Source organism: Saccopteryx bilineata, chromosome 1 (assembly GCF_036850765.1).
Source record: "Saccopteryx bilineata isolate mSacBil1 chromosome 1, mSacBil1_pri_phased_curated, whole genome shotgun sequence".
In the NCBI taxonomy this organism is placed as follows: Eukaryota; Metazoa; Chordata; class Mammalia; order Chiroptera; family Emballonuridae; genus Saccopteryx; species Saccopteryx bilineata.
The window spans coordinates 172,616,869-172,639,384 of NC_089490.1; the positions used below are offsets into that span (position 1 = coordinate 172,616,869).

General features: G+C 38.6%; 1 protein-coding gene across 2 annotated transcripts in view; it reads right to left on the reverse strand.

The window, feature by feature from the left end:
• Positions 1-22,516, reverse strand: part of GASK1B (golgi associated kinase 1B) — a 57,347-nt gene that overhangs the window by 17,444 nt on the left and 17,387 nt on the right. For both annotated transcript variants that reach the window (XM_066279808.1, XM_066279818.1), the window contains exon 3: positions 17,542-17,756. In XM_066279808.1, coding sequence (XP_066135905.1) covers positions 17,542-17,756 — 215 coding nt within the window. The remainder of the gene's footprint in view (positions 1-17,541; positions 17,757-22,516) is intronic.

Sequence of the window (22,516 nt, forward strand, 5' to 3'; positions counted from 1 at the left end):
GGTCAAACCCGTGACCTCTGGCATGCAGGGTCAATGCTTTATTCACTAAGCCACCTGGCCAGGGCCTTAAAATAATTAGATACAAAAATATGTTGAGTCAGATGAATATGCCTGCCCTCTCAGGTAGGTGTTCCTGTGGAAATACTATCGAGTTGACTTTTTCATATTTGCTTTCTGGCAGATTTATCTAAAGAGCCAAATCTTCCCCCTACTGTTTGAATCTCAGACAAACCTTATTCAAGTTTAGCTTAAAATTCTCTATGGTTCAATGGCATAGAATTAATGGGAAACCCAATCCTAAAAGCTAGCTCAAACAATGCATTAAACAATTTTTGAGCCCTGGCCGGTTGGCTCAGCGGTAGAGCGTCGGCCTAGCATGCGGAGGACCCGGGTTCGATTCCCGGCCAGGGCACACAGGAGAAGCGCCCATTTGCTTCTCCACCCCTCCGCCGCGTTTTCCTCTCTGTCTCTCTCTTCCCCTCCCGCAGCCAAGGCTCCATTGGAGCAAAGATGGCCCGGGCGCTGGGGATGGCTCTGTGGCCTCTGCCCCAGGCGCTAGAGTGGCTCTGGTCGCAACATGGCGACGCCCAGGATGGGCAGAGCATCGCCCCCTGGTGGGCAGAGCGTCGCCCCTGGTGGGCGTGCCGGGTGGATCCCGGTCGGGCGCATGCGGGAGTCTGTCTGACTGCCTCTCCCTGTTTCCAGCTTCAGAAAAAAAAAAAAAAACAATTTTTGAGTATCTAAAGGTTGTCTATGGAATCACACAGGACTCCCTCAAGTCCCCAATCCCTCCAGCCCCACTACCTACACAACAAAATTTAGGATTGAAGCATACTAAGTATGATCAATTTCAGCACAGGATTAAAGTTACATGGTAAGGACTGAAATAAGCAAAAATGACATAGAATTAAATAGCATATGCTACACTTTTGATTAATAATTAAATTAGAATTGACCTAGAAAACATTCACATTCAGTTGGTTGTCACTTGGCAATATAAGGTTTATGAATATACATTATTTAACCAGATATTTCCCCCTTTGATCCAAACTAATACAAGAGCAAAAACCTGTTGTCAACCAATTTCCTAACCTATGCTTTATGCAAATGAGGCTTTAGCATAACCAATGCCAGAATAAATGGAAATAACTGTTAGACAGTAAGTGTAAGGAATATACAGGGTGGGCCTGACCTGTGACGGCACAGTGGATAAAGCATCAACCTGGAACTCTGAGGTAACCAGTTCAAATCCCTGGGCTTTCCCGGTCAAGGCAATATAGGAAGCAACTCTTACAAGTAGATGCTTCCCACTTCTCTTTCCTCTTTCTCATTCTTCTACTCTTTCTCTCTCTTTCTCTCTCTCTCCCTCTTTCTCTCCTCTCTCCAAAAATCAATAAATAAAATCTAGATATATATACATACACACACACACAAGGTGGAGCAAAGGAAGGTTTACAGTTATGAGTATGCAAAACATAAGAGTTTATTCTGGTAGTATTATTTATTATTATTTATTTCCCATACAAACTACTGTAAACCTACTTTTGTCCCACCCTATATAAAATTCTAAAGGCTTTTCATTTGGAAGCAGACATCTGAGGAATCTGGATGCTTCTTAACAGGAGGGATATGATTTGAGACACAGAGAACTTTTGAATCTGGCCAGATTTCGGAAAAACATGATGATCTGGTTGTAGAGGCCAGGTAGCTGACAAGCTGTGCCTTTGTGACAAACCAGGGTCAGTGTGGCTAGATCACTTTTTCTCTTGAAAGTTACTTCCATGAAAAATCAAATAAATAACTTAAATTCTGTGAAGTGAGAGAATGTGGCCTCTAAAAGTCAGGTATTCACTAGAGAAATGACACCAAATCTTGAAAGAGAGACTCAGAGGTCCATGCCTTTGTGTATACTTTCTCGATTCTGTTGTATTCTTGCAGATAATTTTTAGCAGCAGAAATACATTCCATTTAAGGGCCATAAAAAGTGAAACTATACTGCTCACAAAAATTAGGGGATATTTAAATATGAATATGAAGTAATAAAAAAAGAAGCATTTGGTTGTTTTTTATTAAACAAGAACATCAGAAAAGTAAACAACAAGTCAAAGAAAGTTGTTTGATTATGCAAATGAGATGCAAAACCAACTTTTATTTCATTGGTGAAAATGCACTGTACAAAAGGCTGAAAGTATTGGAGTATCTGCACGTTCCCTTGTTTTTTGTGAGCAGCATATTTGCCTGTTAAAGTTGAGTCCAATATAATTCTACTATTGGTTTCTTAATATCCCCAAGATTTTGAGAAGGCCTAAAATCTCAGGAAGAAGGTCAATTTCTGCAGGAGGAGGTTTTTACAGACTTTCTAGATCAGACTGTCTTTGGAAGGGAGAATTCTGAAGGAGCCAGCCTGTGTAAATGGGAGGTACTTTATAATCAAAATGGAACTGGTTGTGTGGATCAACCAAGAGGACATCTGGGAAGGAAGGGACTGCTCTGAGAAATAAGAGGACAATAGTTCTCAGGCATGAAAATGACACTGTGTCAGTCAAGAGCCAAGTCACAAAATATCTAATAATGACTGATGGCCACAGATTGATTGGGAATTGTCTAGATAGAACACAGAATTCCCTCAATTCAAGTTTGTTGAATTTAATAAATCCCATAAACAGCATTCAGCATGCTTATAATTCCTAATTTTCTTTATTAAGTAAAATAAAAAGGATTAAGCTATGTTAACAGGAAACATGGAAAAAACAATTATAAAGCAAACTATTTAAATACTTTCTTTAAATACATAGCTTTAAAACACCTATGAAGTCAAATGTTCTGTGGTGTTTGCCACGTTAAGATTCTGGTAGCAATCTAAAAAAATTTCTTGGCTGCTGCCTTGTAGACCTATGTTCTCAGGAATAGAACCCCTGTAATATTCACCTCCCACTACATCCCTATTACTGGCATCACAAAACCACAGCCTGGCTAGACTCTGCCCCACTATAAGTGTTAAAATAGAAGTAATTGTTAAAAATAGGAGTAACAAGTTACATAAAACTATATGTGACCAACTGTACTTACAATATGTAATTTTTATTTTACTTATCTTTTTCTTTTCCAAATGAGAGGAGAGGAGATAGAACATTCCCGCATGTGCCCCGACCAGAATCCACCCAGCAAACCCCATCTGGGGCATGTGTTCTGCCCATCTGGGGACATGCTGGCAACAGAGCTATTTTTAGCACCTGAGGCAGAGGCCATGGAGCCACCCTCAGTGCCCGGGGCTGACGCACTCAAACCAATAGCGCCATGGCTGCAGGAGGAAAAGAAAGTGAGAGAGAGAGAGAGAGAAAGAGAGAAGGGAAGGGGGGGTAGTAGAGAAGCAGATGGTTACTTCCCCTGTGTGCCCTGACTTCCACACGCCAGGCTGATGCTCTACCACTAAGCTAACGAGCCAGGGCCCAATATAAAAAACACAGACAGGCCCTGGCCTGTTGGCTCCGCGGTAGAGCGTTGGCCTGGCGTGCAGGGGACCCGGGTTCGATTCCCAGCCAGGGCACATAGGAGAAGCGCCCATTTGCTTCTCCACCCCCCCCCTCCTTCCTCTCCGTCTCTCTCTTCCCCTCCGGCAGCCGAGGCTCCATTGGAGCAAAGATGGCCCGGGCGCTGGGGATGGCTCCTTGGCCTCTGCCCCAGGCACTGGAGTGGCTCTGGTCGCGGCAAAGCGACGCCCCGGAGGGGCAGAGCATCGCCCACTGGTGGGCAGAGCGTAGCCCCTGGTGGGCGTGCCGGGTGGATCCCGGTCGGGCGCATGTGGGAGTCTGACTGTCTCTCCTTATTTCCAGCTTCAGAAAAAAAACAAAACAAAACAAAAACACAGACATCCCCTTAATATACATGTAAAATTATTTTTGAATTGACTGAAGAGATGCATACTAGTCCCATGAGAGTGATAGCCTCTGGGAGAAAATGCAGGCAGAAGACAAGAAGGGTCAAAAGGGACTTTAACTTATTTTTAATATATTTATATCTTCAAAGTAAATAGTGAAAGCATATATTCCTCAGGAACAATAACAAGATAATTATAGAAGATGGAAACATGATATTATATTAGTCTTTGTTTTTCAGGATTTTATTTTTAACACCACAATAGAGGCTATGAAAACCTTGAGGAACAGAATCTTAACTAGCTTCCCAAATTCTGTAGGCTGAGAACCCTGAAATTAACAAACAACTCCACCATCCATCTATACAAAAAATGACACCCCCTCACCTCAACCTGATTAAATGGCATAGTCATGGAAACTGCCTTACCTGATCTCATGTTTCCCTACAGCACCAACGTCATAATGAGCAGCTCTACAGTACAGAAAATTCAAGAGAGACCTACATGATCTCTACCATTAAAGGCTTGCAGTATTTGGAGATGTATAAAAAAATTAAAGGTATGGCCTGACCAGGAGGTGGCACAGTGGATAGAGTGTCAGTCTGGGACGCTGAGGACCCAGGTTCGAAACTCCAAGGTCACGGGCTTGAGCACGGGATCATAGACATGACCTTATGGTCGCTGGCTTGAGCTGAAGGCCACTAGCTTGAGCAAGGGGTCACTGGCTCAGCTGGAGGCCTCTAGTCAAGACACATATGACAGAGCAATCAATGGACAATTAAGGTGTTTCAGTGAAAAACTGATGCTTCTCATCTTTTTCCTGTCTGTCTGTCCCTGCTTGTCAGTCTCTCCTTTTCTTTTGCAAAAAAAAAAAACCCCAACCCCCCCCCAAAAAAAACTATAGGTATGTTTACATATAAATTCAAGTTCTCATACATGAGTTGGTTCTAGATGATAACTAGGCTGGTCTAGTGAGTACTTGCTATCTGTGAGTGTCTTAGTCCCTCTAGCTGCTATAACAAAATACACAATCTGGGTGACTTCTATAAACAACAGACAGTTCTGGAGGCTGGAAGTCTGAGATCATGGTGCCAGCAGAGGCTGGTTCCAGTGATGTCTCACTTCTGGGTTGTAGGCTTCCCGCTGTGTCCGCACATGGCAGAAGAGCCTAGGCTGCTTCGTGGGATTTCTTTCCAAGGGCACTAATCCCACTCTTGGGGTCTTTGTCCTCGTGACCTAATCACCTTCCAAAGGGCGCACTTCTTACTATTAGGAATTTATGGGAAAAACATACATTTAGATCACAGCAGCCAGGTACCATGGTAAGTACTTCAAGTGCATTATTTCATGTTATTCTCAAAACAAATTTCCAAGGGAAGTATAATCAGTGCTATTTAAGCAATAAAGAGATTAAATATTAGCAGGATCATAAACTTGTCCAAGATTACAGAGCTGACTATTGAAGAAGTTGGGACTTGACCCCAAGTCCTGTTCTATGACATTTTTCTATAAATTTAATATACTAAGGACTTATAGAATTTTTAAAAAAGGAGAATTAATCTGTTTAAATTTATTCCCAGAAGACTTTGCAGAGAGAGGATTAGAGTTGAACTGTGAGGGATGGCTAGCCTGTACATTAGACAGGAAGGTTAGGAGTAGTGTTCCAGCAGTAAGTAGGGCATGTTCAACTGATAGTGAATAGAACAAACTACAAAGGACACACGTACACACACGTACACACACGTACACACATACACCCTGCAGTTAATAAATACACATATCTCCTTATGTATTTGTTAACTCCAGGGTTCTCAGCCTGTGGTACACAATATTGTGTGATACACAAATATGGTATGAGTGAATCGTGACAGATGAGAATAAAAAGGAAGTTAGAAGGCAAAGTTATAGTGTTTCTTATGAGTAATGTGTTGGTTTTATAAAAATATACAAACTGTACCACTAGATAACCGCATGTTATATGAACTGTACTACTAGATAACTAAATAAGAGAGGAGGGAAAATTACTCTATAAAAAAGTATTCCAACTGATAAATGAAGAAGTAATGAAAGAATTAGAATATCACCATTTTTCAATGCCTAGTGAATTAATGGATCAACATTGAAAAAAAGAGCTTTTACTATCATAAGAAGAAGTAGCCAGACATTACGTATCTCCTGGTAGAAAAATATACCACTATCTTTAAAGAAGTCATAAGAAGACAAATTAAATATAAATCTGATCAAGTCTCTAGACCTAACACTAATATAAATAGCATATCGATGACAGAAGGACACATAAAGTTGCCATAGAAGTGCAACCAGCCAAATCCAGAATCTAGAACCTTACAAAACAAGCAATCTGTTTTCTTTAATAAGTAAACTGAAAGGGAAAAAAAGAAAAGCTGATAGTAGAGTTTACAGATTAAAAGACATACCAATTGATCACAAAGTATAGGCTTTATTTGAATATTGATTTAAATAAACTGTGAGATAGATTGATAGAGGATAGATGGATGGAGAGAGAGAGAGACATTTATGAGACAATTAAAAATTTGACCACTGACTGGATGTTTCCCTGGAATTACAGCTGATTTTTCCTTTGGGTATGATAATGGTAATGTGATTGTGTGATTTATGCTCTCCTAATTCACCATACTGAAATATTTGCTGCAAGTTATTGTGGGCATCATAAATAGCTAGGAACAGAGATAAACAGGACTGGTCATGAGTTAATTGCTTTATTTGTATAATAGGTACATGAGGGTCCATTACAAGTATTCTGTCCACTTTTGTATATGCTTAATTTTTAAAGCATTAAGACATTTTAAGTTTATTTTTTAATCAAATGGAAGTCTGAAAATATTTTTTTCAAAAAGCAATATAAAAAAAGTAGGAATGATAAAATCAGCAATAATGTGCACAATATTGAACTTGGGGAAGACTAGAGACAAGGAGATCATTTAGGAGTTTCTTATAACATCTTGACCCATATTGCTAAGAGTCTGATTAGAGTAGTACTAAAAGGAATTTTAAAAAATCTGATTGGGTGATTTTGAGGAACTGTCAAAGTGTAGTACTACTCAAAGATGAGGCACTAAGCAAAAGTAGATTCAAAAGATGACTCAAATTTCAAACCTGGCTGATTTTTAAAATAGTAATGTCATGAATAGAAATAGGTAAGTCAGAATGTTAGGGAATGAGGTGACAAATTTACTTCTAGACATCAAGTTTGAGAGGCTGAAATGGCAACTTGCTATTTAAAGTGCCTTATTATTTAACTACATGTGAATAAATGTGATGTCTTGTGCATTTTCTCCCCAACTTTTAAAAAATAAAGTTCTAAGTTAAAATTCTATAATAAAATAATTAAATAAATAATATAAGTCAATTTTTTTTGGAACTATTATGATAGCCCAAATATTTCTTTAATAAAAATACTTTTTTGGCATATCTTAGTCATTTAATTTATAATTATTTTTTTGGAAAAATCTCTATGTTTTTTAAATTCAGAATCAAATATGTATGCTTCTTTACATCCCTTCCCATCTCTACACAGTTAAGCATATAAAGCAATAAAGACATTGTAGGTGTTTACTAAACACCAAGTTTTCTGACCAATCTGCTCATGTATTGCAAGCAGTACTCAGAAGAAAATGTGGTGTCACAAGATAACTGGAGCCTGACCAGGTGGTGGCTCAATGGATAGAGCGTTGGACTGGGACTCTCAAGAGGACCCAGGTTCAAGACCCCGAGGTAGCCAGCTTGACCTCGGGCTCATCTGGTCTGAGCAAGGCCCGCCAGCTTGAGACCAAAGTCACTGGCTAGAGTAAGGGGTCATTCAGTCTGCTGTAGCACCCCACCCCCACCCCTGGTCAAGGCACATATGAGAAAGCAATCAATGAACAACTAAGGTGCCACAACGAAGAATCGATGCTTCTCATCTCTCTCCCTTCCTGTCTGTCTGTCCCTATCTGTCCCTCTCTCTGACTCTCTCTGTCTCTGTCACAAAATAAAAAAATTTAAAAAAAGATAATTGGAAAGTCTTCAGAGGCGTCATTAAATAAGATAAGCCCTGTACCGTAGCATCATTAATACTGAAAATAATTTTCTTAATTCCACATATGTATAGAAGAAACTATATCACAGTCACACTTCGAAATTCATTTATAACAAAGGGCAACTTTAGTTTATACAATTAAAATTCTGTAGTAATCACAATACATTTCAGTGCTTAGCACATCTATATGTGTGAAGAGTGAGTTTGTCATCTTTTTATTGAATTTATAGAGGGAACAATGATTCACAAAACCATACAGGTTTCAAGTGTACAACTCAACAAAATGCCCAAAGCAAAGTCTCTTTCTTTCCATTCCCATTATGGCCCCTTTGTCTACCTCTACCAACTCTGACTCCCTATCCCAATGGCTATCACCATACTGTTGTCTGGGTTTTTGTTATATTTATATATACATAAACATTATACATATATGTGTACATATACACATGGTTTTTGCTTCATCCCTTCACTTTCTTTCATCCAGTCCTTCAGCTCCCTTCTCTTCTGACAGTTGTCAATCTGTTTCATGTATCTATGCCTCTGTTTCTATTTGCTTCGTCAGTTTATTTTGTTCATTAGTCTCCACATAATAAGTGAGATCATATGGTATTTGTCTTTCTCTAACTGGCTTGTTTCACTTACCATAATCTGCATGTTCATCCATGCTGTCACAAAAGCTAAGGTTTCCTTCTTTTATACAGCTGAGTGATATTCCATTGCACAAATGTACCACAGCTTTATTATGCACTCATCTACTGATGGGCACTTGGGCTGTTTCCAGAACTTGGATATTGTACAATAAATAATGCTGCAATAAACACAGAAGTACAAATACTCTTTCAAATGAGTGTTTTGAGTTTCTTGAGATATATTTCCAGAAGTGGGAATTGCTGGATCATAAGGCAGTTCTGTTTTTTATTTTTTGAGAAAATCTCAACACTGTTTTCTACAGTGGCTGCATCAATCTGCAGTCCCACTAACAGTGCATGAGGCTTCCCTGTTCTCCACATCCTCACCAACACTTGCTGTTTGTTGACTTATTGATGATAGCCATTCTCAGATGTCAGGAGATATCTCATTGTGGTTTTAATTTACAACTGTCTGATGATTAGTGATGTTGAGCTTTTTTTCATATGTCTATGGGCCATCTATATATCCTCTTTGGAGAAGTGTCTATTCAGGCCTTTTGTCCATTTTTTAATTGCATTGTTTGTCTTCTTGGTGTTAAATGTATAAGTTCTTTATATATTTTGGAAATTAACCCCTTATCAGATATATCATTGTCAAATATCTTCTTCCATTCAGTGGGTTGTCTTTTCATTATGTTGATGGTTTCTTTTGCTCCAAAAAAAAATTGTAGTGTGATGTAGCCCATTTGTTTATTTTTTCCTTTGTTTCCCTTGAATGAGGAAATATATTAGAAAAATATTGCTATGAAAAATGCCTAAAATTTTACTACCTTTGTTTTCTTCTAGGGTTTTTATGGTTTCATTACTTAAATTTAACTTTTTAATCCATTTTGAATTTATTTTTGTGTATGGTGTAAATTGGTGGTCTAGTTTAAGTTTTTTGGACATATCTGCCCAATTTTCCCAACACTATTTATTGAATAGACTACCTTTACCTCATTTTATGATCTTGCTTCCTTTGTCAAATATTAGTTGACCGTAAAGATGTGGGTTTATTTCTGGGCTGTCTATTTTGTTCCATTAATCTATATGTCTGTTCTTGTGCCAGTACCAAGCTGTTTTGATTACTATGGCCTTTATAGTTTGATATCAAGTAGTGTGATACCTCCAACTTTGTTCTTCTTTCTTAAAATTGCTGTTGCTATTCAGGGTTATATTGCTCTTAAGTGGTTCCATATAAATTCTTGGATTATTTGTTCTATATTAGTGAGCTATGCCATTGGTATTTTAAGGGGAGTTGCATTGAATCTACATGCCAACCAATATTGCCAAAGCTAATCTCAGACCTTCTTTACTACTTGAAGACAAAACTGTATCTGACTATATCATCCTTCATTGCTTGCTAGCAAATGAACAACAAACTATATCATTTTCTTGCTTGGACATTACCAATAAATAATAGTTAGAGGCTATTTAGATTGGTAATGTACTAATTCTGCAAAACAATAAAACTGACCCAAACTATCTGAAATGCCAGTGTCTGGTACCCTGGATGAATATGCCTTCTCCAATCAGAGTTCTTGCCTGTAAATGATTTTCCTCACTCATCTCTGAATGTTGATCACTGAGCAGAGGTATAAGAGAAGTAAATACTTGGAAGACCCTCATAATCTATCATGGTGGCCATAGTTGGAATCTTTCATTACCTAACCTAAAGAATATTCCTTCAGAAACAAATATTCTTTTACTGAAAAGTAATATTTCCTCATTTAGATTATAGTTAGTTAGAATTTTTAATTAACTATTATATATTAAGTGGAAAAAAATGACACAAAAACTAAAAAGTGGTAGGGAATACATCAAAGATTAACACCTATTATCCTGACCTGTGGTGGTGCAGTGGATAATGCATTGACCTAGAATGCTAAGGTTGCCAGTTTGAAACTCTGAGCTTGCCTAGTCAAGGCACATATGGGAGTTGATACTTCCTGCTCCTCTCCCCTTCTCTTTCTTGCTCTCTCCTTCCTAAAATGAATAAATAAAATCTTTAAAAAAAAAAAAAAAAGAAATACTTTAAAGAAAATTAGCACCTATTAATCTAATTCATTATATTTAGTAATCAAATCATTAGAAACCAGGTAAGAGTTGAAGAGTTAACTGAAGAGAGACAACTATAGGGAAAAAGTCATACCAATTAATTCATATTTGTTTGTTGAATTTATGAACACAGGTTTATTACTCACAGTCATCTGAGAAAAAACTACATTCATGGAACAGGAAGTTTCCACGAGCATCATTTTTCCCACTCTGAATGTTTTCACGCTTTCGGCCCCTTGTTAGAATCCCTCTCTCTGAAACTCTCTTCCTGTCTTTTTTTTCTCTTTAATTTATTGGGATGACATGGTTCTTCCTATCTTTTGTATTCAGCTGATTTTTATAGTAAATGTCACATTCTTTTACATCCAATTCCACAGGAACAAATACCATCCTATTTGTTTCTATAAGATGTTGAACTTAACTCAATTATGACACTGTATATTTTGCTATGATTATCTCTCTTTTCAAGTAGATTTCATAACTCTTGAGGGCAGGGATATGGTCTGATGCATTTTTTTTATCACGAACACTAATCCTGCTCCGTGTCTGAAACAGAGAAGAGCTCAAAATCTGTCAAATCTAAGAGAAAAGAAATATATATATATCTTCTCTTGTTGATGGTGGAAGCAAACATCTCCCAAGATACATCTCTGTTGGTCCTCTCTCTGAAAAAACACCTGAATTTCTCATCAAATAAATACTTAATCTTAGAAAATGTAGGTGCAGTAAGAACTCCACTAAATAGTAAAAACATTAAATATTCTTTATTCATTTAATTTTTTCATTTTCTAAACTTCTGCTTCTCTTTCTTTAACAAACTTTATTTCTTATTACAAGTATACTTTTATTTCTTTCACTTTCAACATTTTTAATTTGACATTTTGTATTTAATATTTTAATATAAGTAGACAGTTTTCTTTGATCAAAAAAAAATGCCCTGGGAAACTATGACATTTTAAGACATTCTGATGCTAATTGAAAGTTTACAAAGTTGAATAAGACAGGGATGGCCACTGAGAGATTCATGGTTTATTAAAAAGACAGGCTAGTCAAAAATAATCAATGTAATATGCTAAGGTCTATAAGTATGAAAGTACATAAGAGTAGGAAAAAATATGATTTGGGAATGACACATTTAATGAATAAAAATAATTATAAAATACTATATTTAATTCTAATACTGATATTTACCTCTACTATTATTTCTAGATGATCGATTTCCTAATTAATATGTAAAACTTACTGAACACCTCCTATGTACCAGGCATGTTCTAAATCCTTTATGTGTATAAAAATATGGAATCCTCTCAATAGAGCTTTACATGAACAATATTATTCCTAATTTTACAGATGAGAAAACTGAGGCAGAAAGGGGTTAATTCTCAATGTTAAAAAAAAAATAGGCTTGAGCAGGTGGTAGCACAGTAAATAGAGCCTAAGATGCTGAGGACCCAGGTTTGAAACCCTGAGGTTGCCTGCTTGAGCACAGGCTCACCAACTTGAGTGTGGGGTCGCTGGCCTGAGTGTGAGATCATAGACATTACTCCATGGTCACTGGCTTGAGCCCAGAGGTCGCTGGCTTGAGCAAGGGTCTCTGGCTCAGCTGTAGCAACACCCATCCCATCAAAGCACATACGGGAAAGCAACAATGAACAACTGAAGTGCCACAACAAAGAACTGATGCTTCTCATCTCTCTCCCTTCTGGGCTCTCACACACACACACACAAAATTAATATTGGCAGCTAAGATTCAAATTTAGAAGGCTGAGTTCTAGAACCTAGTGTCTAACCATTATACAGACTATCTCTGAAATCAAAAAGCAAGATTTCTACATTCTAAATTTTTTTCTGTTATTTTTATATATAATTTTGACAGAAATTTGACCAAACCTTAGACACTAAAATGCTCTCTAGAATACTACTCTTTGTCATCCTAATGGAGATGAATTTTTGTCTATGAAGTTCATACCCCCACGCTTATGAATAAAAGGTTACTTGTGTCTACCACATTTTACAGACCCAGTAAAATGGCATAGCCTTTGTGAATGTACATTTGTTCACTGGGTGAGACAAAAAGAATGTTGTGTGCAGAAAATCAACAACTGGGTTCTGTATTCTTTCACCCTTGCTGTAGAATCATGTAACAAGGAATTTTAGTTTGCTTCAGGCGTAACTTTTCTAAGATTGTTCACAAAGCCACTCAATACACTCCAACACTTTCCCAAACACTATTTAAATAAGGCATGCATTGACTTTAAAGTAAAAATTTCAGTGAAATTAAAGGATTATTATATAAAAGGTTATACTTATGACACTCATGAAAAAGGAACTGTTTATTGATTTATTTGCTCAGTAAACATCTCTATAAATAGTGTATGATGCTAAATACAAGAACTAAAAAGGTCAATTAAGATATGATTTATTAAAAAATGTACAATTTCTCTGGAGTAAAGTCTAAAGTAAGAAAGCAAAATCTAAAGTAAGAAAAATTATTTGAGATATATAGAATTGATTTGATATAGGCAAATTTCATGATACAAGAAATGTTTTTTGGTTTGTTTGTTTGTTTTGAGAGAAGAGCAGAGAGAGAGACAGGAACATCAAGCTGCTCCTGTATGTGCCCTGATCGGGGAATCAAACCAAATGTTTTTATAAATCAATAAGAAAATGTTATAGAATACATTATAAAAGGGCAATGATTTGCATAAATAATTCACAAAAAAGAAATATAAACAATCAATATTTTAAATTATGTCATCTTTAATCTCACTCATATTGAAAGAAATGGAAATATAAGCAAAACCCCATTACCTTCCATAAAATTAGCAAAATTATTAGTTAGTTTTTCACCTCCCAAAATTGGCAAGAAAGAGGGAAACAGGCACTCTTATCCCTTACCAGTGACATTGTAAAATGCTGCAGCCTCTAAAGGAAATTAGCTTTTCATCTGCTGTGCGGCGGGAAGTAAATAAATGTTGGATAATTGAATAAACGTAAGTCCAGTCTCACAGATGCCATCTTCATATGTATAATTTGATAAAATTTTGTAAATACTAAGCCAATTAACTCTTAACATCTTGGCTCATACAGTATGAGTGGACTGAAGGGAGTCACCCAGGTGATAGATGCAAAGGCCTGAACTAAGATGGGAACACGAGCTGTATCTAAGGGGTAGATTTCACTGTGTGGATGCACAGGTATGTATCACAAAGCATCCAGGTGACTCTCAGATTTTTGATTTAGAAAATTGGATGATGGTGGTACCATTCCCCTATAAAATGAAGAGAAGGAAGCATTGTTCAGAAGTTTGTCTCTTAAACTAGAACTCCTGAGTTTGACTCCAAATTCTACTACATTCCAACTATGTGACCCTGCCCAAGTTACATCATTTCTCTTTGTCTAGATTTTCTCAAATCTAAAATAACAATAATAATGTCTACGTCACAGGGCTGACGTGCAGATTAAATAAATTAATATTTTAGTGCTTAGTATCAAGTGCTTAGAAGAGTGACAGAAACAGCAAGTGTTATATGATTGTTAAAATATAAATAGTATTAGCCTGGTGAGGCCATGGTGCAGTGGATAGAGCATCAATCTAGGACACTGAGGACCCAGGCTCAAAACACTGAGGCCAGCAACTTGAGCATGGGTTCATCTTGCTTGAGCGCAGGCTCACCAGTGTGAGCACGGGGTCACCAGCTTGAGTTTGCGATCATAGACATGACACTATAGTCACTGGCTTGAGCCCAAAGGTCGCTGGCTTGAGTTCAATGTTGCTTCTTGAGCAAGGGGTCACTGGTTAAGCTGGAGTGCCCCAGTCAAGGCACATATGAAAAAGCAATCAATGAACAAATAAAGTGTTGCAAGGACAAGTTGATACTTCTCATCTCTCTCCCTTCCTGTCTGTCTGTCCCTATCTGTCCACCATATATTTATATATACAGCATTAACTTAAAGGTTTTAAATATTTGTCTTTGTTGGAAATTCATAATAATAATTCCTGTGCCCATATTTGTGCTCAAGACCACAGACAATGGACACAACGATGATAACAGTTGCTGATGCACTCAGAAGGAGACTGTGACTCAGTGGGAATCTGTTCTTGCTCATTTTCTAATGAACAGAAAAGTGAACAGACATCTTGTAAAAACAACTGTCTTCCTCCATGCGCTATCCGACCTTTTACAGGCAGAATGTATCACTTCTCGCCTAAACAGTTCTGCTTCAGACAAATGGTATATTTAGGATGCTCTAAATATCATATGCAAATTGCTGATCCCATGTCCCTCCTCATGTTTTGCTTTATCCTATCATTTGTAGCCTACAATCCTACTCAAACTCTTCCTCCTTCATTAGCTATTTTATGTCAAAGTGCTCACCTTCCTTTTGACCTCATAACTATAAGGACTTATATTATTTCAGCCAACCAGTCTTACAAGAAGCCATCTTTTGTTTTATACACTATATTTTTCAAACTAATTTTTTTTTAATCAAACTTGGGGTGGGATAATAGGATATAATCTTATACAACTTTGGATGAGATTTAGTCAAAGATTCCAGAATTAAAATAAATATCACTAGAAACAACTTCTAAAAGGGTTTGCCCTCTATCCAATATATATTAGCTCAGCGGTTCTCAACCTGTGTGTCGCGACCCCGGCGGGGTCGAATGACCAAAACACAGGGGTAGCCTTTCCGATGGCTTTAGGTAACCCCTGTGTTTTGGTCGTTCGACCCTCACCGGGGTCATGACACACAGGTTGAGAACCGCTGTATTAGCTCTTATGTTAAGCAGCTACAAACCTCAAGGTCATTCCTTTCTCACAGACTTCACTACCAGGTTCATAGTTTTCCTATCCATTTTCCCCCTAATCATCATCCTTGGAATTTCACCGTCGATGCTGACCACTCCCCAAACATCTGGCTTCATAGTGAGTACCTTTACTTAGAATGTTAGTATAGTACACAGCCTTGGAAGATACAAAGAATACCTTCCTCTGGGATCGAAGACAGATTTGTTTCCTGACCAAGATATTAAGGATACTGTCTCCTTTGAGACAAATTTTAAAACAGGTTTGCTAGCAGTCTCTTATTTAGATCCCAGAGAATCTCACCTCCAGCTTTTAGTAATTTTAAGAACTTGGGTTAGTTACCTAAGATTAGAGTTCTCAACAGTGATACGATGCCACTCGTATGCAGCATTCACCAGAGCCACTCTGTATCACCCCAATGGGACTTGAGGGGCAAAGGACAGTGAAGCTCATGCCACCTGTCCATGAGTAATGTGGTGATTTATGTCTGACTTTGGAGTCTTTTGTGTCTGCTAGCATCCAGGAACATGAGGCTGGCTAACTAGTTAGCTTGCAAGAAAGGTAAGACCTCATTTCTGTTAAGAGTTTTTGATAATAACTTCTTTTTGCCTCAACTTTCCTACCTAAAAAATGGAGAGGGTGTTTAAGGCCAGTCTGAACCTTGGGGCTGGGCTTTTCTACAGTATTTGGTGATTCTCGAATGCCTCCTTGCCAAACCAAATCTCATGGTTTCCAGCTCAGTCTCACTGGTGGCTCAGTATTGACACCTGAAGTCATTCTCTCCTTCTTGCCAGTTTCTTATCTGTAGGCTGTGATTCTGCACTAAACTTGTTTTCTTCCTACATTTTTGTCCCTCTTTAGTTCCTTCCTGAAATATCACAGACACACAAAAAGAGAATGTTTTGCAAATGTCCTAAGACAGTCTTAAATTTCCACAAAATACTAATTTCCCACACAACAACAGAAAACTAGGGGATTTTTTTGTGTAGGAAGGAAAAAGCAGTAATCAGAATGAGGAGGAAGACAAAGTCATGGGATCTTTTTTTTTTTTTTTTTTTTTTTTTTGTATTTTTCTGAAGCTGGAAATGGGGAGAGACCGTCAGACAGAATCCCGCATGCGCCCGACCCGGGATCCACCCGGCAGCGCGCCCACGAGGGGCGATGCTCTGCCCCTCCGGGGCGTCGCTCTGCCGCGACCAGAGCCACTCCAGCGCCTGAGGCAGAGGCCAAGGAGCCAGCGCTTGGGCCATCTCTGCTCCAATGGAGCCTCGGCTGCGGGAGGGGAAGAGAGAGACAGAGAGGAAGGAGGGGAGGGGGGTGGAGAAGCAAATGGGCGCCTCTCCTATGCGCCCTGGCCGGAATCGAACCCGGGTCCCCCGCACGCCAGGCCGACGCTCTACTGCTGAGCCAACCGGCCAGGGCAAGTCATGGGATCTTTATCAAAAGGAGTTGAGTTATAAGAACCCTATAAAATGCTGTCACTCAATTATGCAAGCAGTCAATATTTATTATTCTCCAATGCCTAATCTTCATTAAATATTTGCAAAAGGCTACAGGAAATAAAACAAGGGCAATGGTGGCGGTAAGCTATGTGGCTAAGTGACCACGGAAACACAGTGAGGAATGATGGAAAGAAAATAAACTTTTTCTATTGACAGATCCCAGGGAATCCCAGCTCCAGCTTTTAGTAATTTTAAGGACTTGGGTTAGTTAGTTAGTTACTTAGCCTCACCAAACTTCAATTTACTTACTTCCCAAATGGGGTAAGTCTGCCCACCTCAAAGAATTGTTGATGGGTTATTCCAATAAATTGTATCTATGGTCAGTATAACTATTGCAAGATTGAAATACTAAAGAACTGCTCCTTCAGAAATTAATAAAAGAGCTGAGGGACATTTCTAAATATTTCCCCGAAGGACATAAAATCATATGATGTAGTACTATACTTGCCAAACATAGCATCATAGAACTCTGGCTTCATAAAAATTCAAGGTGCAGAAAGCTCCTTAGTGTTCGACTTATAGAAGTCGGCGTCATTCTTAGAACACCACTTACTTGACTTGATGCACTTACCTGTAACAAGAAGTCGAAGAGGGCCATCTTGGACCACTCGTGGTGATGCACCTCAGTACAGCCCCAGTCAGGTCTGGGGACTCGGCCATGCTGCCAGCACTTCTGTTTTAGCAACTGCTGGTAAGTACCCCAGGTGAGCTTAACAGAGGAGTGGGTCTCATTACTTGTTGGAGATAAAGATGAGTCCCAGAGGATGACAGGACATGGGCGGCCATCTAGGGAATTCGAAAAACAAACAGGCTTTCAGAACACTACTGCTCAGTGCGTACCCTGAGGCAGCCCTACACTCTTCCCCAGTCTCCCTCTCTCACCTGTCAAACGCAAGAGTTTCATTCATTAGATGATACTTTATGATCCCTGTTTTATACCACAATGATGCTTCCTGATAAAAAGTCTTATAAAATGTAAACCTTTTTGCCAGACAGTATAAGAAAAAGAAATTTCAAACAAGACACTTCATAGATGTGGCAACAATTGGCCACTAACCACCACCAACAACGTCCTCTGGTTAATGTGGTTTTATTCCACATCTAAAAGTGGCAACCACAAAAAAAGGAAAGAATCCAGACATTTTTAATTGTCTATTCAAAGTCTGAGTGGAGCTCTCTATTTGTAATAACAACTGTCTGATTTTCTGAGGCTGCATTATGTCAGGAAGAAAAAGAATTTTTAGAAGTCACAGATTTAAAAAGTGAAATTGTATGGTTCACATCAGTCACAAAAAAAGTCTCCAAAAAAAAAAAGAAGCAAGAATGATATTTTCTTTTCTGATAGAAACATTAGTGTCCTTGGAATAGATCATTTACTCAAATATATCCTCACAAAGTATATTTAAGCAAACATCATTTTTTCAACTGCACGTGTATTGATGGTTTTTAAAAAATATCTGTCACTAGAAGTGTATTTGTCTCACTCTTGATAGTTCTGCATAAAAATGACAAGCCTAACTGAAGTCAAAATAAACACGGAAGACCATGATAGGGTGCACTGAATGACACTTCAAGCTTCAAACCAGTAACATTATTCCCAAGCCCCCATTTCTGCCAAATAAAGTCCCAGAAAGATGCTGTTGAGCAGCTGTGCTTATAACTCAAAAGTCAGAAAGATGTTCTTGGGAAAAAGAAAAGTAAGCCACAAAGATCTGAAAAAGACTACTTAACTCATTCTTAGCAGGCCTGGACAAGAGAAGCTTGTGAAATTATGACTGGAATGTCTACACACATCACAGGAATTTTTAAAAGCCCTTTGAAATAACCTAAGAGGTTCGCAAAATGTAACTGTTTTCCCTTTTCTGTCAAAGACTTCCACTTTACCATCTCTCTCGCCTGCCTTCTTGTAGAGTTCTCATCTTTGGTCTTACATACATCTTCTCTAACTACTCTTGAAGCTGGTGTTACAATGACCGCAATAATTTTAACAGCATTCACTTTATCATTCTAATCACCTGTATGCCTGAACAAAAAAACAAAAATACAAAAATACCTTTCTTTCTCCTCTTAGCCTTGAAATTTAAGCCAGGACATGGGAAAAATCCTTTAGAGTGTGAAAAATACGCACAGTCATTGACATACAATTAAAAGAAAGGAACAAAATGTTGAAGAACAGCGTTAACATTAATTACCACCCTCCATTTATTTATTTATTTATTTATTTATTTATTTATTTATTTATTTCTACTTTGTTAAATGATTTCAGGCTACTGAGACCTAATTATCTTTTAGATGTAATATAACTATAATTTTAAGTGTGTGTCCTCCAAATATTACACCAATTAAAATAATAATAATATATTCCAGGCAAGAGCAGTCCATTATGCAGTGGGAGACACACATAGATCAGTGTAACCAAATATGAACAGAAGACACAGCTTTCAAAGGCACGGGTCCTTCAGACTTCCACAGATAAACACAGAGGAGCTCTCCCAGGCTGGGTCTTTGGACACACGGACAGCACTTCGCATCCTCCGTGCTAGGAAGCATTCAAAGGCAGTTGAAACCTAACACTGAAGTTTAACAACACAAGTCAACACCTCAGGCAGACAGGCCAGCACCGTGTTCTCAGCAATTCACTGAAGACCCTCAGAGAAACAAGGAAATTATCTACTTAAATAGTTGAAATGATTAACAACCTTTGGAGAGCTGCCTGTCCTTACCTTTAGAAACATTGGTTTTTTATTTTAAAAGTAATTAGAAGTAAATCTACTCACATTAAGAAATGTGGAAAAACATTAAAATGTATACCTAAGAAAACAAAAATCATCTATAAAGTCCTATCCCAGTAATTGGTTCTGTTATTTGGATGGTTACTTCTGGTATTTTCCCATCCATTTCTTTATCGCCTGAAAGAGAGGTTAAGAAAATTATTTTTCTGTTTTTAGATATTTAAGGAGTATAGCTAATGGTTTGAGCTCAGACTTTGGAATCCAACAGACCTTTTTCAATTCTGGTCACAGTACTTCTTAGCTTTGTAATATTAGACAAGTATGCGACCTCTCCTTGCTCTTTTCTTCTGTAAAATAATGGTGATGATGTACGTTCCAAAAGGACTTTGTTAGGATAAAAGCGTTCACACACTTAAAATTCTTGACCTGGTACCTACCATATATGCATATCCCAGAAAGGTTTTCCTATGATTATTATTGCAGACATACATTGTACAATTACCTAATTCATCAGTCTTCAATGTTATTTGTTTATTGAGCATCTACCATGTACAAAGCACTATTATAGACTTGAATTAATGAATGCTTTTTTTTTATTCCATAAAGCTTACATTTCCACCAGGGGAAAGAAGCAAAAATTATGCAAAGAAAAGAAACTATTTGGGATCATCTTTTATACACAGTTTGTTGCAATTATTTCATCAAATACTATATCACAAGTATTTCTCTGATAATAAAATATTTTTAAGTTGAGTCACTTTAACTAGGATACAGTAATCTACGCCAGTGGTCAGCGAACTTGGTCAAGGGCAAACAGTAAATATTGGAGTCTCTGAGGGCCACATGGCCTCCATTGCAACCATTCTACTGTGCAAGCGCTTGACTGCTATAGCACAGAAGCAGTCAAACACTAGATCAAAACATGGCCTCCATTGTGCTCCAATATTTCAGGTATCATAGTAATATTATTATTCTTATTTTTATTCAACCATATAAAGTTGTAGAAACCATTTGGAGTTTACAGGCCATACAAACACAGGCAGTGGTCCCCGTTCATCCTGCAGACTGCAGTGTATCAACCCCTGATCTCATCTGCAACACACTATATTTCATTTACTACTTCTCTACTTCAGATCGTCACATTATTTTGGATGGTACTTTTTCTATACTATTGTTTAAAAAGTTGTTCTCCAACTGCCAAAGGGAGCTTTCAGCTCAAAGGAATAATTGATTTTCAATTAATATTGTTTTTCTCTACACCCATCCATGTTCCTTGAGGAAAATACTTGGAATACTATCACATAAAGATATCACATCCTGCCCTGCTGGCCACCAGGGTGTCTCAGGAAAAGGAGATTTCCAGACAGCAAGAAAAAGGCAGGGTGAGCAGCCGTTTTCACACAGAGCCGTGGGTGGCTAGGGGGCGTCTTCCTGCAGCAGTGCTTACGGCCTTTGAGATCATAACCGTAGTCAGTATGGCTGCAGACCTCAGAGCCACGAGTACTACTGTGAGAATTCCACTTTTTACAAAACATGGCCATTCAAAGAATTAACTAAACCCAGATACATCTGAAGGGACAGAAAAACAGCCTCTGAAACCAGGGAACTGGTTTAAGCAACTTCCCCTGAAATTGTTCAGAGATGAGGAGCATTCATCCCTCCGCACTCAGGTTTGTCAGCTGGATGCAGTAATGTACTCTCTAGAGAAAGCTTAACAGTGAAGAGAGAAAATTCTAACTGCCAGAGCAGGAAGAAAGCAGGTTTTAAGAGATATGTGGGTATTCGAGTGAATTGAAGGTGATACAGCCATCTTTAAAAATGAGACTTGCCAGTGAAGCTTTTTTTCCCCCAACTCTGAATATTTTCCCTGAATCCTGATGTTCTCCCAAGTCGTCCTTTACTCAAAAGCACAAAGAAGCATTCTTTGGAGAAAATAAATGGGAAAATTCACTGCAAAGAAATGCTACCCACAATCTACCGCGCCTGGATTTATGAAACACCCTTCACTCTGAACAATGGCTGACTGGCTCTGCTGAACCGGAGGTGGATGCTAAGCATGTGGGGAGGAGTTGGGAATGTCTGTCTGTGTTTGTCACGGAGCAAAAATAAATAAAAAATGGACTGAGCACTGAAATCAAAAACCTTTTCTAGGCCCTGGCCGGTTGGCTCAGCGGTAGAGCGTCGGCCTAGCGTGCGGAGGACCCAGGTTCGATTCCCGGCCAGGGCACACAGGAGAAGCGCCCATTTGCTTCTCCACCCCTCCGCCGTGCTTTCCCTCTCTGTCTCTCTCTTCCCCTCCCGCAGCCAAGGCTCCATTGGAGCAAAGAGGGCCCGGGCGCTGGGGATGGCTCTGTGGCCTCTGCCCCAAGCGCTAGAGTGGCTCTGGTCGCAACATGGCAACGCCCAGGATGGGCAGAGCATCGCCCCTGGTGGGCGTGCCGGGTGGATCCCGGTGGGGCGCATGCGGGAGTCTGTCTGACTGTCTCTCCCTGTTTCCAGCTTCAGAAAAAAGAAAAGAAAAAAGAAAAAAAAAAAAAACCTTTTCTACCACATGGGCCAAGTTCCAAGACTCCTTGTGAACAAGGCAAAAAAAGACAGTGACAGTCCAGCTCAGAGCCCTTCATTAAAAACAACTCTGCTCCCTGGCCTGCTAGTTCAGCTGGTTAGAGTGTCATCCGTATGCACCAAGGTTGCATGTTCGATGCCCGGTCAGGGCACATACAGGAATCAACCAATGAATACATAAATAAGTGAAACAACAAATCAATGTTTCTTTCTTACTCTTCCTTTCTCCCTCTCTAAAATCAAATAATA